At 46.3% G+C, this 16,462-nt stretch overlaps 8 protein-coding genes across 8 annotated transcripts, besides 19 other annotated features; all 8 read left to right on the forward strand.

Moving 5' to 3' along the window:
• Positions 1 to 16,462: part of a sequence feature (heterozygous, Esmeraldo-like haplotype) that runs on past the window's edge.
• Positions 35 to 132: a sequence feature (CT-rich).
• Positions 141 to 165: a microsatellite.
• Positions 382 to 407: a microsatellite.
• Tc00.1047053506835.10 (hypothetical protein, conserved) lies at positions 976 to 2,205 on the forward strand (the record flags this gene model as incomplete). The annotated part of the gene is made up of 1 exon (XM_808449.1): positions 976 to 2,205. The coding sequence occupies one exon, from the start codon at positions 976 to 978 to the stop codon at positions 2,203 to 2,205; it is 1,230 nt and encodes a 409-aa protein (XP_813542.1).
• Positions 1,863 to 1,904: a microsatellite.
• Positions 2,003 to 2,031: a microsatellite.
• Positions 2,209 to 2,229: a microsatellite.
• Positions 2,422 to 3,096, forward strand: Tc00.1047053506835.20 (uncharacterized protein; the record flags this gene model as incomplete). The annotated part of the gene is made up of 1 exon (XM_808450.1): positions 2,422 to 3,096. The coding sequence occupies one exon, from the start codon at positions 2,422 to 2,424 to the stop codon at positions 3,094 to 3,096; it is 675 nt and encodes a 224-aa protein (XP_813543.1).
• Positions 3,313 to 3,433: a microsatellite.
• Positions 3,498 to 4,067, forward strand: Tc00.1047053506835.30 (60S ribosomal protein L9, putative; the record flags this gene model as incomplete). The annotated part of the gene is made up of 1 exon (XM_808451.1): positions 3,498 to 4,067. One exon carries the CDS (start codon positions 3,498 to 3,500, stop codon positions 4,065 to 4,067), a length of 570 nt encoding a protein of 189 aa, XP_813544.1.
• Positions 4,230 to 4,275: a microsatellite.
• Positions 4,342 to 5,307, forward strand: Tc00.1047053506835.40 (hypothetical protein, conserved; the record flags this gene model as incomplete). Its single annotated transcript, XM_808452.1, has 1 exon — positions 4,342 to 5,307. One exon carries the CDS (start codon positions 4,342 to 4,344, stop codon positions 5,305 to 5,307), a length of 966 nt encoding a protein of 321 aa, XP_813545.1.
• Positions 5,365 to 5,394: a sequence feature (AT_rich).
• Positions 5,410 to 5,430: a microsatellite.
• On the forward strand, positions 5,457 to 6,332 carry Tc00.1047053506835.50 (uncharacterized protein; the record flags this gene model as incomplete). The annotated part of the gene is made up of 1 exon (XM_808453.1): positions 5,457 to 6,332. One exon carries the CDS (start codon positions 5,457 to 5,459, stop codon positions 6,330 to 6,332), a length of 876 nt encoding a protein of 291 aa, XP_813546.1.
• Positions 6,732 to 6,759: a microsatellite.
• Tc00.1047053506835.60 (calmodulin, putative) lies at positions 6,776 to 8,728 on the forward strand (the record flags this gene model as incomplete). The annotated part of the gene is made up of 1 exon (XM_808454.1): positions 6,776 to 8,728. One exon carries the CDS (start codon positions 6,776 to 6,778, stop codon positions 8,726 to 8,728), a length of 1,953 nt encoding a protein of 650 aa, XP_813547.1.
• Positions 8,789 to 8,811: a microsatellite.
• Positions 8,819 to 8,870: a microsatellite.
• Positions 9,004 to 9,032: a microsatellite.
• Positions 9,222 to 9,242: a sequence feature (AT_rich).
• Positions 10,248 to 10,269: a sequence feature (AT_rich).
• On the forward strand, positions 10,382 to 11,965 carry Tc00.1047053506835.70 (PAS-domain containing phosphoglycerate kinase, putative; the record flags this gene model as incomplete). The annotated part of the gene is made up of 1 exon (XM_808455.1): positions 10,382 to 11,965. The coding sequence occupies one exon, from the start codon at positions 10,382 to 10,384 to the stop codon at positions 11,963 to 11,965; it is 1,584 nt and encodes a 527-aa protein (XP_813548.1).
• Positions 12,261 to 12,314: a microsatellite.
• Tc00.1047053506835.80 (CAS/CSE/importin domain protein, putative) lies at positions 12,520 to 15,402 on the forward strand (the record flags this gene model as incomplete). The annotated part of the gene is made up of 1 exon (XM_808456.1): positions 12,520 to 15,402. The coding sequence occupies one exon, from the start codon at positions 12,520 to 12,522 to the stop codon at positions 15,400 to 15,402; it is 2,883 nt and encodes a 960-aa protein (XP_813549.1).
• Positions 15,719 to 15,798: a sequence feature (T-rich).

Raw genomic sequence — 16,462 nt, forward strand, 5'->3', positions numbered from 1 at the left:
TTAATTAGCTACATTACTTTTTCTCTCACCCGAATTTTTCCTCACCCCATTTTTTTTATTTTTATTTTTTGTCTTTCCTCCTTCTGCGTTCTTGCTTTCCCCATTATTTTGCTCGTTCTTCTCTTTCTTCTTTGTTCTGCAAAAAAAAAAAAAAAAAAAAAAAAATTTGGTTATACCTGGGAGTGGGATGTGGAGCATATTGGGAACGAGGTGAGTTGGAGGTGGAGACGGAAGGTAATGGCGGTGATTTTTGTGGGAGAGGGGGATGAGGGTGCACAGCTGTTGCGGCAATAGTATTAAAGAAAATTTTCTGGTGGTGGTGGCGGTGGGTTTGTGGGGTTGTGAAGCGTAATCTCATGTCCGATGCACCAGCTGGTGGTCGTGTGTGTGTGTGTGTGTGTTTGTGTAGATGGACAGCGGTAGAGTGTGTGTTCGCTGGTTTGTTTAACTGTTGAGGACTCATAGAAGACGACAAGGGGGTGGCCGAATGGACATGTCTCCCCACCCCCCTGTTTTTTCCCTCACTTCAGTGCACGCCTTACCCGCAACCAGATTTTCTTTATTTTTTGTGGTAGTGGAGCGACGTGGACGCTGTATAGTGAGTGGGGCGTCACTCTCTTTCTCTCTCTCTTTTTTTTTTTTTTTTGTTGTCCCCATCTCCCTTATGTCCATACGGGACCATGCATGGGGAATGCACTTGTACGGGGCGGATAACCAACCATGGAACCTTTTTTTTTTTTTTTTCAGGACTATTTTATTGCATTATTTTAAGAGGTCCAAAGTAGCGTCCTTTCATAAACCGAAGCATAGTTTTCTCAAAAGGAAAAACAAACAAATAAAAACAAAACTGAAAAAAAAAAGGAAGGCATTGGGCGTAAAAAGGAACTATTATTTGCTGTTGGCTTATTAGTCATTATACATCTTTTTTCTTTTTTTCTTATCGTGCTTGTTTGTTTTTGTTTTTACAATATACTAATGGAGGCCATTAAAGGCTTGGCGCGCCGCACAACCCAGAGCATCAGGGAAAAGGTTAAAAACAGGGAGGCGACAGGCCACGATGAGTTGTTGGAAGTGACGAGCAAAAAGGTGCTTCAGTACCAGAAGTCCGGCGAGGTCATTTGCAGCAAACTAATACGTGCCGCGGGTCTCATTGAAGAGCTAGGCCGACTCCTGAAGGATGTCGGGGAGGAATACCAAAGCATATCGGATTTGCCGCAGGAGTCGAGCCAACTTGCGACAGATGTCTTGGATATGGGCACAAAACTTGTTGCCACGGCACAGGAGCATCAAAAAGGTTTGAAGGAGGAGGGTTTTGATGTGTTGAATGCCTTCATAAAGAACACCAGTAAGTTGAGGGATGCGGAGGAGGCCCGTCGCAAGAACCGGCTAGAGTACGACTTTTTTCGCCAAAAGGTACTTGACCTGCGTTCTTGTCCGCCCAAAGACACATCACGCATTCCACGAAACGAGCAAAAGATGGAAAACTGGCGTGTGGAGTTTTGGCGAGCCACTGAGAACCACAAGGCAGTCTGCTCACAGCTTTATGTTGAGGGCCAACGCGCCATTGACCTTAGCGTGCTGACTCTTACGAAGGTCCTTGGGAGTTTCATGAACATTGCTGGGGATGGCTTTAAGCAACAGTTCGTCAATGCGCGGCTGCCGGTGTATCCGACCGCACCTATTTTACCTCCAGCGCCACTTCCGCCAAATCCGATGCCTGCTTTTCAGCCGCTCTATAATGCAGGGGGCCACACCACTGTTACCTACGGACAACTGCAACAGCAGCTACCCTGGCCACAGGATCTGCCACCGCAGTCACAAGAACGCCAGGGGTGGCAGGAAGGCTACCCATCCGGCTGGTCACAACAGTGGCAACAACAGCAACAAGAACAACAACAACAACAGCCATCTTCGGTTGAATCTCACATTTCGCAGCATCAGCATTCATGGGGGCAATTACCGCCTCAACTGCAGCCAGTGTTTGAAAAATGGCAGACGCCAGAACAACAACAACAACAACAACAACAACAAGGCCGGAATTTATCACAGCAGAACACATCATCTGTTGTCGGTCTGCATGCATCTTCAAACAACTATCGGTCTTCGGATTTTGCCTACACGAAGCCATCTGAAGGTAACGGGAACGGTATTCATCTGCTGAATTCGCCTCAAACCTCAGCGTCATCATTGGCTGAAGGCAAATAGTAGTTTTTTTTTTTTTTTTTTTTTGTTGTTTATTCTCATTGTCTTTTCCTTTTTCGGTGCTTCATGAAACAACTGTGGGGAACAGATGGAGGACTGCAGGGTCGACCTTATTTGTGGTTTGCAGTTGCTAGAAAAGCAAAAGGGCGAGCGAGATAAACCCACTCAAGCCCGTTTTTTTTTATTGTTTATGTTTTTTTTTTGTGTGTGTGTACGTAGATGCCATTAGAGCGATCCTTTATTGATCCTGGCCATGCTTCCATGGGGTACGAGGCCGGGCTGATTCCCCGTCTCCGGCGAGATTCCATTGTACGCGGTGTGCTGGAGGAAAACGAGGACATGCTGCGTGAAATTGATCTTCTTCGTGACACGGTTACGAAACAGGCGCAAGAACTTTTTACTGCGACAAAGCGCATACACGTTTTGGAATCAAGGCTTGCAAGATTAGAGGGCGCTGAGGATGCATCCCATGAAAGGACGGATGACAGCGACAATGTTGAAGAAGTTACTTCCGTGGACAAGGCTGGCATTTTGCGTTCCATCTTTAGGGCTATTTCCTCATGCCAGTTTGGCGATCGTCACACAAGGATACGTGCCTACAAGCAAGGGCTGGTGCGGAAATCTGCTGAAAAAGCCAGAGACTTTGGGGAAAAGTCTGAGAAAAAGTCCGAGTTGCCGGGGAAAGAGCAGCAGGACTTTTTGGGACATGCATTTCATGAATCGAACAAGCGGTTGGATGAGGTGTCTTCCCTTCTTCAGTCCTACCGCAAGACACCAAGTTTTTTAGTGAGTGCGTACGATGAATTGGTAATTGATTGTATGATGGAAATTATTAGATTATCGAAGAAGATGAATCTTATGACAGTTGGGGATTTTGGAGCTCTTGCAGATTAAGCGAGACGCCACAGAGTTGTCTATGGGAGGCACGTTCACAATGGTGCGTAACCTGCAACTTCCCTAGTGCCTAAAAACCTCTGAGTGGGTTGACAGTGACGCTCCTCTTGCAGCGTATTTCTTGGTTTTTTTTTAAGCGATTACGATTCCCCTTATTGTTAATATTAGTATTATTATTATTTTTTCTTGTTGTTGCGATAAAACGGTATAAGACGCATTTAGATGTATTTACTCATCTGCATGTTTATCCATACATATATATATAAATATATATTATACATGCATTTAGGTCCATATGTTTATCTTAAAATATGTACGCATTTATGTACAGATATATTTTTGGCACCTTTTCGTGTTTTTATTTTTTGTTTTATTTTCTATATAAAAGGCAAAGGGGAACCATGAAAATCAGGGCACAGGACCGCATCACATATCCGGAGGACGTCGAGCTCTCCGTGAAGGACCGCATCGTCACCGTCAAGGGGAAGCGAGGCACACTCACGAAGGACCTCCGTCACCTGCAGCTGGACTTCCGTGTGAACAAGAAGTTCCGAACCTTCACTGCCGTTCGTTGGTTTGGCACAAAAATTGACAACTCGACCATCAACACGGCACTCTCGCATGTGCGCAACATGATTACGGGTGTGACAAGGGGCTTCCGTTTTAAGATTCGCTTCGCCTACGCCCACTTTCCCATCTCAGTCTCCGTGGAGAACCAACTTGTGGAGATTCGCAACTTCCTTGGCGAGAAGCGTGTTCGCCGGCAGGTTGTTGCCGATGGCGTCAAGGTCTACCGCACGGACCCCACCGTTGTGAAGGACGAACTCGTGCTGGAAGGCAATGACTTGGAGGAAGTCTCGCGCGAGGCCGCCGTGATGCATCAGCTCTGCCTGGTGAAGAAGAAGGATATCCGCAAGTTCCTGGACGGCATCTACGTGCAGACCAAGACCAACGTCGTGGCGGAGGAGTAGGATCCCTTTTGGCCAGTTTTTTTTTTTTTTTGCTGTTGTTGTTTCATCTCGATTTTTAATAGTTTTCCCTTTTTTTGTGCGTTGTTCTTGCTGTATTATGCGGCGTTGTTGTTTGCGCGGCTTTCCACATCTTTTCATGGTGTACACCTTTGATAATTGTCGTTTTTTTTTTCTTTATTTTATTTTATTTCATTTTTTTTTAATTTTACGAAATGTTTTCAATAATTTTGGATTGAGAGCGGGAGCGTGTAAGGGGGGAGGAAGGAGGCCAATTATGCGTACATCGCGGGGGTTCTGCATGTCCATGTGGGACAGTCCCGCTTTTGAACACAACCCTCTTTCGCGGTACTGGAAACGAATGATGAAGCAAAATGGTGAGACACTCACTGCTCAGAGCATTCCACGACACATTCACGGCTACATTGAGGCATCATGCCCCCGCACCGAAGGTTTGGTGAGATGGTTTCCATACAAGAAGGAAATAACGGTTGACGGACGCTATGTTCCGACAATTAGTGATGTCATTTATAGTTATTACTTTCCTCGTGAACTTAACGACGATGAGCGTGTTAAGTATGTTGCAATCAAGACGGGTCGCTCCGAGTTGGAGGTGGCAGAGGAAGTGTTTCTTATGCGCAAAATGAAGTTGTTTGTCGCTCAATTACTGCGTAACAAGCTGCGCAGTAGGCCAATGCGTATGCCTGAGGGGGTTGACTACTCGGGTATTGAGCGACGTTACACGCTCGGTATTTCAAGAGTTGCCCAAGCGATGGGGATGAGCATGTACGGCACGCACTCGTACGATCCTGTTATTGTATATTCTCCGTATTGTGACATCGGCGACTGTATTGACTGCATTTGTACTAAACAGCTGCGGACGGCTACACAGTACTTGCTATGTGAGGTGGCCGTACACCGTGGTATCGCACGTAGTCGAATGACGGACGTCACGAGTGAGCCGAAAGAGCCCTTGTCACACATTGAACCCTGTCTGTTTGAGTTTATCAAATTGCGTTTGGCCATCTTGGCATTGGTAGCAAAGCAAGAGCATTATGTTGTGGACCACCTGTTTGATGGGGGCCACAGGTACGGCGGCTGCTTAATTCACCTGTTTCCCTCACCCCTCGATCCTGAAATTATTGACCACGAGGTGAACCACATCGAACTGGACCTTGACCTGGCGCAGAAATGGATGAAGCACTACTACGACCACTACGTGGCGCCTAGACGATCAGGTTAATTTTCTTGCCAAGTTCTTTTTTTTTTTTTTTTGCAATTCTCTTCGTTTATTCGTTTCAATAAATAAATAAATACATAAATTATTAATGATTTCTGTTTCCTCTTTTTTTTTTTTTTTTTTTTTCCTGTGTAGATGGACTAGTAGTGTGGATGACAGGGAAGCAAAAAATGTGCCCGACCAAATCTGGCACTGCAAAGGATAATATGTGGATTCAGCGAACTGAGGCATTGTCTCAGCGATCGCAGTCGTTTACGTCTCGTGAGCAGCATCGAAAAGAGGTTCGTCTCCGTGCCCAGCGGATTTTGGAGGAGAACTGCCGCAGCATGGAGGAAAGGCAACGCGAAAAGGAAGAATTGGCAAACAGGGTGAGGTTGGCCGCCATGCAAAGAAGGCTCACGGACATTCAAAGGTTAAACCGCGCGACGGAGAAAAGGGTGCAACATGCCAAAATGCTTCAAGAAAGTCAAATGCAGGCCCGTGGGGAAAAGCTTCAAGCTGGTCTTCAGAAACTAGACGAGGCCTCGTATCGGCGTGAAAAGACATTGACGTTTTATCGTTTGCGCACGGCGCAGCAAGTACTTTCGACGTCTGAGCGGGCCAAAGTCAATCGTTCCTTAATTGAGAGGGAGGTACGGGCAAGACAACACCTCCATGAGGAACGTGAGGAGGCTCGCCAAAGGGCTGCCGAGGAGGAGAAAATTAATAGGGAGATTGAGTTGCAGCAACGTGGGCTTCTTCGTGATCAACGTGTATTGAACTCAATCGAGTACCAAAGACAAAGGGATCATCTTATCCGTGAAAAGGGACTGCAGCGTGAGCGTGCACATGAGGAAAGACTCCAGCAGCACAAGCTACAAAAGGGAAGATGGGGGTTTGGGAAAGCTTGGTGCGGTGCGGATGGAGTCGAAGTTCCATCTAGCGCGTGGCAATCGAGCGGAAAGAATGCGTCGGCTAGTGGGAACGACGAGAAGACAACTTGTGCTTATCGCCGTGCAGTGACTTCGTTAGGTATTATTTCATGTTGAATGGTACCATAATGCTTTGAAATTTTTTTTTTCCATCTGTGCGTGCTTCATGTGAGTGTATGCGGGCTTTTTGCCCCTTTTTTTACTTTTTTTTTCGTGCTCCTCCTTCGGCGTCCGGCAACCTAATGTGTTTATATTTTTGATCCCGCAGATGGAGAGGATGGGGGAGTGCGGGCACCTGTGGCGCGTGTTTTGGAATTTATTGGGGTGCCCATTTTTTGTGTATATTTGCTGCTGTGATTATTATTTTTTCCTCGTTAAATGCTGATTGATTTTATTCATTTGGTGTTTTTTCTTTGTATTGTTTTCTTCTGTTGGTGTTGTGAGGTGTGTGTGTGTGTGAGATCCAATTAACTTATCTCCATTCTTTGTTGCGGTTTTTTTGGTTGTTTCTTGAAGTTGTTTGTTTGTTTGTTTGCTTGTGTGTGTGCTTTCAAGTATCGATGCCGTCGGTTGTCAGCGGCCCAAATGCAGAGTCCATTCTCTGTTCCCTGAGCCCAGAGGAGGTTGATATGCTGCGCGACGCATTCATTTATATGGATCGTGACAATGACGGTCATGTAAATAAGGACGAGCTGCTCACAATGGTGCACCGCTGTGTGGGCGATGAGCGCTTTTCCCCACTCAAGGAATACCTGGTGCCTCTCTTTGATGTGGCGGACAAGGATAAGGACGATAAACTGAGCCTCACCGAGTTCTTGCTGTCGTTTGCAGACGGACCAGGGGTGGTTCCCGCGGAGGTCATCAGTAGCTGCGTGTCGTCTATCCGTGTGCGCCTCACTGACGAGGAAATTGAAACACTCCAGGAGACATTCCGTCGCATTGACACAAAGGCCGATGGTTTTATTGATAAGGAGGAGCTTATTGTCGCTCTCAAGGAAAACCTTAAGCACCGTTTCCCCGATTTGCATGACAATAACTTCAACGACATTGTGGCGGTTATAATGGCCAGTGCAGACACAGACCGTGATGGTCGTTTGTGCCTTTCAGAGTTTATTCGCTCATTTCAGGAGGATCAAGGTGTGCTACCAGCAGCCTTCTTGGATGCTGGGGCACGTAAATTGGTACAGAAACTAACTCCGGCTGAAATTGAGATTCTCAAAGAGGCCTTCGCCGTGTTGGATAAAAACCGCGATGGTTACTTGGAGTACTCTGACATATATGATGCTCTGTGGGAGACAATTTTTGACAGTTCAGGGGATAAAACCCAGATACGTGAGCTTTGTGATCTCATCATGGTTACCGCCGATCACGAAAAAAGAGGGATGTTGACTTTGGCAGAATTTGTCCGTGGTTTCATTCGAAATATCGCACTGACCCAGCTTCCTGTTGCGGCGGCTCAGGAAAAGATGCAGTCAGCCTGTGAGAGACTTCAGGAAATGCTTCAAAGTGGTGAGCTTGAGCGGCTTTCGGTGGTGCCTGACGACAGTTTTCAGGACAGCACCTGCGTGACCCCCGGCAACCTGGTCAGTGTTCTCAGCGATATATTTCGGGATGTGTTTCCTTTTTTGGAAGAAGAAACACTTTCCACGATAATTGGCGCCGTTGTGGTTGCATCTGACAACGAAAACGACAAGAAGATTTCTTTGGAAAATTTTATCCAATGCTTTGCGGAGGGGCCACGGATCCTTTCGATTGATTCATCCTCATCGCCACTCTCCAAGAGTTTATCGGGCGATGAGCTTCTAACTGTTTCGCATGTTCTGCATGAGCTGGGCAAGGACGCCAATAGTAATGGGTGCGTGCAGGAGCCGGAGGTTTTGGAGGCCATCAGAAACGCTTTTCGATCTGATTTGAAACAGACGGATCGTGTTCTTCAGTACGTGCGCGATAAAATAAATCGACATAACTCTAGCAGCTCTTTGATGGTAGAAACCTCCGTAAAGGACGGCCCGTGTTACAAGGATGGTGTTTTGAACTCTGAGTCAAGGGTTATGCCAGATTCAAAGGGGAACTATGCGGTGAAAGAGGGCTCCGTGACAGCGCTCAAGGGAAATGTGACACATGAGAGCCCACCAACAGGTATTGGAGTTCCAGCTCTTCTTGCGACCCGCAAGAAACCAAATTCGCAGCAACGGCGTCATTTTGCTATGAATTCCACTGCGTCGGATGCAATAGTGAAGCAGCATGCATTCAGTTACTTGGGCTTCGCCTACGATACCGCTGACAGGGCTATCTTTGATAAGGAATTGCAGGCGGAGTTCAAAAAGTACGCCGGTGAAGGCCAAGATTACATTGACCGTGACAGGTTCATCAAGGCTTATATTTCCATGGAGCATTATGGTTTGATTCCAACGGAAAATGAAGCAAATCGAGTTCTTTCCCGGTATTGTACCGGGGACAAGGTGCACTATAATGAATTTTGTATCATCATGCTGCAGCGTGCTCGTATGTAGGGTTAGGGGCGTCAAGCGATTGCTTTAAGACTTATTCTTACTCCGCGAGGCGGCGTGGAGTTTTCTTTTTTTTTTTTTTTTTTGGACGTGTATTAATTTTATTATTACTATTATTATTACTATTATCATTATCATTATTATTGATGTACAAAGTTTTGGCTTTTCCATTCTTATGAGATCGTTGAATGATAAACACAAAAGAGACAAAGGAGTGCAAAGAAGTTTAAATGACCTTTTTTTTTTTTTTTGAGGAATTTTTTATTTGCCGACTTTTTTTATTATTATTATCATTATTACCATTATTGTGCTTCCTATCATTTGCAATTTGCTCGGCATCGGAGTCAAACCGTATTTCTCATATGTAGTATATATATATATATATAGTTCTCCTATAGAAAATGGCGTGTATTATACCGGATATTTACGTTTGTTACTGTCTTACTCTGTTGTTTACTGAAGATGGGGTGGAAACGCGCTGTAATTTTTGTGTTTCTTTAATTTTTATTTTTTTTTTGTATTTTGAGCCTTTTTTCGGGATATGGAAGGTTAGGCTTTTGTTATCTGTTTATTCATTGACCAGGACCCTGAAGAAAGAGGAATAATTTCTTGGACGACCGCCGCAGTCCACTCCAGGGGAACTAAGGAAAAAAAAACGTAAAAAAAAAAAAGGATCTGTCTTTCGTTTGGCTTTGTTATGGCAATATGACTGCGTGTGGATTCTTCCCTTCGTAAGTGTTTTATTTCACAAGCTGCCGGGGGGACGTTGGTGTTCTTTCAATTTTTTTTTGTGGATGGACAGGCATTCAGCGAGGAGTTTGGCTGCGATGCATTGAACTGGGGATTGAAGTTCTTTTTGTGTGTGTGTGTGCGTGTGCGTGCGAGCTGTTGCGGACACAGACGATTGTATTTATTCCACAGCAACACTGCCAGCGCGTGGCAGCCGGTGTGATTTTTTTTTTTTTCTTGGGCCTTTGATGCCGCTGGTTCCTACTGCGCGTGGTTCCATTTATTTTCATCAACCTTTGTTGCATACAACGGAAACACTGAGTGGGTTTTCCTTGTGCGGCATAAGTGTTTGAGAAACGATTAGGGGAAAACGCACACGAACGTGAGTTGACAGACTGGGACGGTTTTGTAGGGAAATTGACGGGGTTAAGCTTTGTGCATCGTTCCCATGATTTTGCAGGAATCTTTCCGACAGTTTCTTGGCTCACAACATATGATTTTTGCTTTTACCGTGCAATGCTTCAGGGAAGTCAATGGGCTTACATGGCGATTGGCTACTGCGGAGGCATTGGCTGCGACAGTTGTAGGGAGACGGTTCAACGGTTGGAGCGGGCGCCAATTGCACTCTGCAGTGCACATTATTTGGATTTTGTTATTGTTGGTTGGGGATTTTTGTCCTGGCCCCTCGCATCGGAGTGGGGCAAGCAGAGTTAAAGTTTCTTCATCTTTTGATTTCTGGTCTGGAGCGCCGGCGTGGATGAACAGGTGCGGCATCGGGTGATTCTTTTGCGTGTTTTATTTTTATTATTTTTTTTCTGGTTTGAACTCTCTCTCCTGTAGGCGTCGCTTTATCAGTGAATTAGTGATATTTTCCTTTTTTAGCTCTTTTTGCTGTGCCTTCATTCCATTGACCGGGTCGACTTTGCCATGTTGCAGCATTCGAAGATTGACATGATATTCAAGTCGCTTCGCGACGTCGTTGTTGTCGGTGACAACGACATGGTGATTCTTGACATGAATCGTTCTGCGTGCGACTTTTTTGGCTGGAGCGTTGAAGAGGTGCGGGGTAAAAGCATCACATTCCTCATTCCCAAGTATCCCCTTGATGTTTCCGATGGCACCGTGACGCTTGTTGCCCGGTTGAAAAACTCTGTCGACATCCCTGTTGTCATCCAGTCAACGCGTGATCCGCATGCGAGCATGGTGGGGTGGACTATACTGCCGATCATCCTCCCACGTGTGTTTGACTTTGGGGTGCACATGAACCTTCGCGCCGCTCTCACACCAAAACTTTCCGTGGATGACTTGGATTTTCAGTCGCGCCGCGTTTTTGTGCGCGTGGACTTTAACGTGCCATTTGACAAGGCTACGCAAAACATTCGGGATGACAGCCGCATCCGTGCCTCCATTCCGACCATCATGAAAATTGTCCGTGATGGTGGTCGTGTCATTGTTGCTTCGCATCTTGGGCGGCCGAAAAAGCCGGACGATCGGCACTCGCTAAAGAGGATCTTACCCCGTTTTGAGGAGCTTCTTGGCAAAAAGGTGGTTTTCTGTCCAAGCCTGGAAGAGGCGCCCCGAATCGTCAACGCCATGAAAAATGGAGAGGTCATGCTTTTGGAGAATCTTCGTTTTTTCCCAGGTGAGGATGCGACGCACACTGTGGAGCGCAATCGGATGGCATTAAAGTTAGCATCCTTCATTGACATTTACGTTTGCGATGCATTTGGTACAGTGCATCGAATGACAGCAAGCATGACTGGTCTTCCGCGTATATTGGGGGCTGGTGTCACAGGCTACTTGATTGACCGTGAGATCAGGGCGATTAGTATGGCGATGCACAACCCCACTCTTCCATTACTCTGCATTGTGGGGGGTGCAAAGGTCTCAGACAAGATCACTGTGCTTTCGAGCATCATGAATTTTGCCCAGACCATTATTATCGGTGGCGCCATGGCCTACACTTTTCTTGAGGCGCAAGGGCATTCATGTGGTAACTCCAGGGTGGAGCGCACCGCGAGAGAAAAGGGACGGGATTTGGATCTTCATGCTATCGCACGGGAATTAATAGATCGCGCAAGAGCAAAGAAGGTACGAATCATTCTACCCGTGGATCATAACTGTGCCAAGTCGTTCAGCAACGAAGTGCCGTTTACGACAAGCGGGGCAGATATACCAGATGGGTACATGGCCTTGGATTTTGGCCCAAAGACAAATGCGATTTGCTCCAAGGCAGTGGCAGAGTGCCGAACGCTCCTCTGGAATGGACCTGTGGGCGTGTTTGAGTTTTCAAATTTCGCCACAGGGACAGTTTCCTTGGCGGAGGCAATCCAACGGAATGACCGACTCGTTTCCATCGTGGGTGGAGGTGAGACGGCAGCGGCCACGAAGCGTTACAAGAGCAGCATCACGCACACCAGCACGGGGGGAGGGGCTTTTTTAGAGCTTCTTCAAGGCAAAGCCCTTCCAGGGCTCATATGTCTCACGGCTCAGGCTGAACCCAGGCTATGACGGGGGTGGGGTGTAGTTTAATACGTTTGGAGAGAAACAACGTATTGTGCGGTGGCAGTAAAAGAGGGAAAATTATGAGAAATGCTGCATGAATTGTGAGGAATACAAGGAGAGTGTACACATCCTCCTTTTAGTGGAAACCAACGGTGTCTGAAAAGGAAAGAAGGGGGAAAACGGATTATGGGTATGAGGGGGTGATAACGTCGGGACGGGTGGAAACAAGTGAGTGGGTTTATCTTCAAGCGAAGGGGTTGCCGGTTTTCATACCGTCTCTCTGTTTTTTTCAGTTTGCCTATATCTATCTATCTATCTATCTATCTATCTATATATATATATATATATATATTTAATTTACTCTTCTTCACCGGTGTCGTTTGAAGCAGCTAAGCCAGTAAGGAAATTTCAGAAGAGGAGAGGTGTAGGAAGAGAGGGAGAAACAAGGGAGAATAAAACGAATAAGAAGGGGGTTGAAAGAAAGGGAATAAAGGGTTAAAAGGAAAAGGATCCACAGGGAAAAATAACAACAAGTAATCAATAAGAACAAAAAGGGGACCATGAGCTTACTAGATCCAAACGATCCAGCACTAGCACAGCGATTGAACCAGCTTGCACATGACGCTAACTCCATGAATCGTGCCGACAGGGAGAAGGCAGAGCGTGAAATCAGGGAGTTTCAGAATCATGTTGATGAGCAATCTGGATTTGTCCTATTGCTGCTCAATATGGCCGTTACACCTGGGCCCGCCGATTCATTCTGTTCTATTGTGTTCAAAAATACAGTTAAGATGTGCTGGAACGCAGCAACAGCAGAACATTGTATCACAGAGACGGACAAGACGATTGTACGTGACACCATTACAAGGGCTATGTTTCGCGCTGCTCCCAATGTTCAGCGGAACCTTGCAGAGGCCATCACAATGATAGCGGAGATTGACTTTCCGAAGGCCTGGCCAAATGCTCTTGATTGCATTGTGCAAGTGTTGATGGTGGAAAAGGATCAGGCGATGCACTGTGCCGCATTATCCACAGCCCATGGTATACTTGGGCGATATCGCAGTCAAACCGATCTCTCTGAGGATTTTGTGAATGATTTAAGAATTATATACACAGCGTTTACTTCTCCATTGCTTTTATCGATGGAATTACTTTTGGGCGAAATGGACAAGGGAGGTGTGGGATGCAAAACAGCGTCGCAAGGGTTGACTTCAGCGGTGGAGTGCCTGCGTGACCTGACCACTCTCGATCTTGGCGATGAGTTTATTTGGTGCATGGAAAAGTTTGTGAGTGTTCTTCTGCGCTGTCTTCAGTTTACGAATCCCGGTGTTGATGGGGTAAGTTTGATTGAGCTTAAGACTGTGGTGATGGAATGTGTGACACACTTTTTGCTGCAGTTTTCTGAAGACTTTGAGAAGTATGCTGGCGAGTTTCTCAGGGTCGTCTGGGACACCATCGCTTCCCCGTTGAGCTGCGAAAGCACTATGGACGATATCGTCATTCAAGGGATGAACCTTTTGTCAGCCGCCTGCCGTGGGTCTATGCGGGATATCTTTAACAATACAGAACATCTTGAGAACCTTGTGGCTCATGTTATTTTGCCGAATCTTGCCCTGCAGCCTGATGACATTGAATTGTATGAAACGGAACCATTTAGTTATATTCAGCGAGATGTGGAGGGTAGTGATTTTCACACTCGAAGACGAGAGGCGGGGGAGTTGGTGCGTTCTTTGATGGTGACATTCCCTGATATCTCTGGCCCAATTTTTTCTGCGCAGCTGCAGCGTCTCATGTCAGCGGCAGCAGCGGGTGAATGGAAGGCAAAGGACTTATCTATTTATTTGTTCTCCGCCCTTTCACTTGGAGGACAGTACGCGAGCTTTCAGAGAGGCGCCACCCAGAAATTAAGCAATCTGGTGTCTTTTGAACCATTTCTAAAGCAAAGCATTCTTTCAGAGCTTTCAAAGGACGTGTCTGAACAAAGTCCTTTTATCATTAAAGCTGGTTGCATTCGTTTTGTGGCGACATTTCGGGCGCACATTGAACCTCAACTAATTCCAGAAATTGTAGCCCTTTTAACCACATGGATACGATGCCAGGATGAGGTGGTTCGTACGTACGCTGCACACGCTGTGGAACGCATTCTCACTTTTCAACTTTCTGGTCAACAGGAAAGCATCCTTACAGACGCGAATATGGGTAAAACGGTTGTACCGCTTTTACAGCATCTTTGTATTTGGGTTCAGGAAGATAAACGACCAAACGCCTACGCCATGCAATGCCTTCTGAGGGTGTGTCAGAACTTCAGTCCTTCTGTAGCACCCTTTGTGGGGGATATCATCACATTTCTAGTTCCCGTTGTTAGAGAAAATGCAAAGAATCCTTCAAATCCCCTTTTTAGCCATTTTATGTTCGAAGTGATTTCGAAGTGCATTCAAATACGCCCAGAGGATGGCACCGCTATAGAGGGGGCTTTGTGGGAACCAATGATTTTTATTTTACACCATGATGTGCTTGAATATGTTCCGTACACTCTTCAGATTATGGCACAACTTCTTGATGCACGTGGCTCAGTTTCGTTTGAGCCTCCGGCGCACTATCAAGCATTACTGGAGCCTCTTTTAATTCCCGACATGTATCAGCAAAAAGGCAACATTCCTGCAGTTGTTCGACTTTTGGTCTCCTTTATAGAGCATTACCCACGCTATGTGCACAGTAAAGGGCTTACAGAAAAGGTTCTGATCATATTTCGATCTTTACTTCAGTACAAAAATTACGACCATGAGGGACTGAATGTTCTTACCGCGATTATTATTGCATACCCAAAAGAAATTATATCCCCATTTATGGGCTCTGTCTACCAGACTTTGTTTCAACGACTGCAAACTTCTCGAACTCCAAAATACGTGCGTATTCTTATTATATTCTTATCGATTTTGGTCACTATCCATGGTGCTGATGATGTTGTGGCGCAAGTGAACCTCATTCAAAACGGACTTTTTTGGATGCTACTTCAGCGCGTGTGGCTGCCAAATGTTCAAAAGATTACAGGGTCTTTAGAACGCAAGGTATGCGTGGTGGCATTGGCAAGCTTGCTTGGAGAATGCGCCGAGCTACAAAGTAACGCAGATACTTGGGCGAGTTGTGTTGTTAGCTGTCTTAAGGTGCTTCATGGTGCTGTTGAGAGCGATGATATGACGAGCTTTACTCCAAAAACGCAGTCCGTTGGGGATTTGAAACATTACACCGGTGGTTCTGGTTTTACAAACGTCTTTTGCCCTTTGCAGGGAGCTATTCGGGCCCCGATTGACGTGTGTGAGTCTGTGAAACAGCCGGATTTGTACTTCCGTGAACGTATTTATCAGGCTCTGCAAGGTCCTAGTGGGGTTCATCTCAAAAGCCTTTTGCAGGCCAGCCCGGAGTTGCTGGCAATGGTTCAGTGAGAGGAATCCTGCTTGACGGTAACGTGACCGCGTGGCGTGATGAATGAAAGGGAAGCTGTGGCTGGGCGTTGTTAAGATGCTTTCCTGGATACCGTTTTTTTTCTCCGTTTTTTTTTTTTTTTTTGTGTGTGTGTGTGTGTGTAGTTTTTTAAAGGAAGAAGAAGGCCGTGAACTCAAAACACTTTTGTTAGGTGATGGGAAAGGTCACCAATTTTAATCAGCTGACTCCCGGAGCCTGTGATGTTGTTTTGTGTTGTCAAGTGTTGGAGGGACTCGATACGGTGGGTGGTGCACCTTGACATTTGGTCCCCTTCACTTTTTTTTTTTTTTTATTCTGCTCTTATTTGTGTGCTTCTTTTGCTCTGTTTTATTTATTTATTTTTGTTGTTGTTTATTCGTGTGGACGTGGGAGACCAGTCGTCTATCAACGATACTCTCGCACACACGCATCCACACAAGTCGGAATGGATCAGGCGAGACGCCCTTTATCTTCTTCAAACTACTGTAGGTCCCTGAACCAGCGTTTTTGCCCCATCTTGGCGTAAGAGGCGAAATTCCACGCAAAATGAGAGTGCCCCACGTGCGGCATTTGAGGCAGGAAGGACTATTGTTGCGCATTATGCGGTGACCACATTCCCGGGCCGCATCCTGTCGCTGCTGCGAAAAGTGGCCCGCGTTCAACTCATGCTTTTTCTGCCAAAGCGGCCCGGGTAATGCTCTAGGAGAAGGCAAGCACATCAGTCTTTGAAAGTAAAGTGTTTATACTGCGGCATTTGTGCGAAGCCAGCGTCCGTTTGGTTGCGCTGCCAAACACGAACGCGTTTTACTGCGTTTCAGTGTATGAATGGACCAGCGCAGCAAATCTGCGCGGGGAGAGGAGTAGAGGTATCCGGCTTCTGTTGATGCGGGGGCAATGGAATACCGAAGGCGACGAGGATGCGGGGCCGAGGGACACAAGAAATGGAAAAGGGGCCACCCTGAGAAGAAGAAGAAAAAAAGAGACCGTTGCGAATGCTGCTGGTGCGTGAAAACTTCAATGCGTGTTTGTTTTTGTTTCTTG

The sequence above is a fragment of the Trypanosoma cruzi genome, genomic scaffold (assembly GCF_000209065.1).
Source record: "Trypanosoma cruzi strain CL Brener 1047053516755 genomic scaffold, whole genome shotgun sequence".
In the NCBI taxonomy this organism is placed as follows: Eukaryota; Euglenozoa; class Kinetoplastea; order Trypanosomatida; family Trypanosomatidae; genus Trypanosoma; species Trypanosoma cruzi.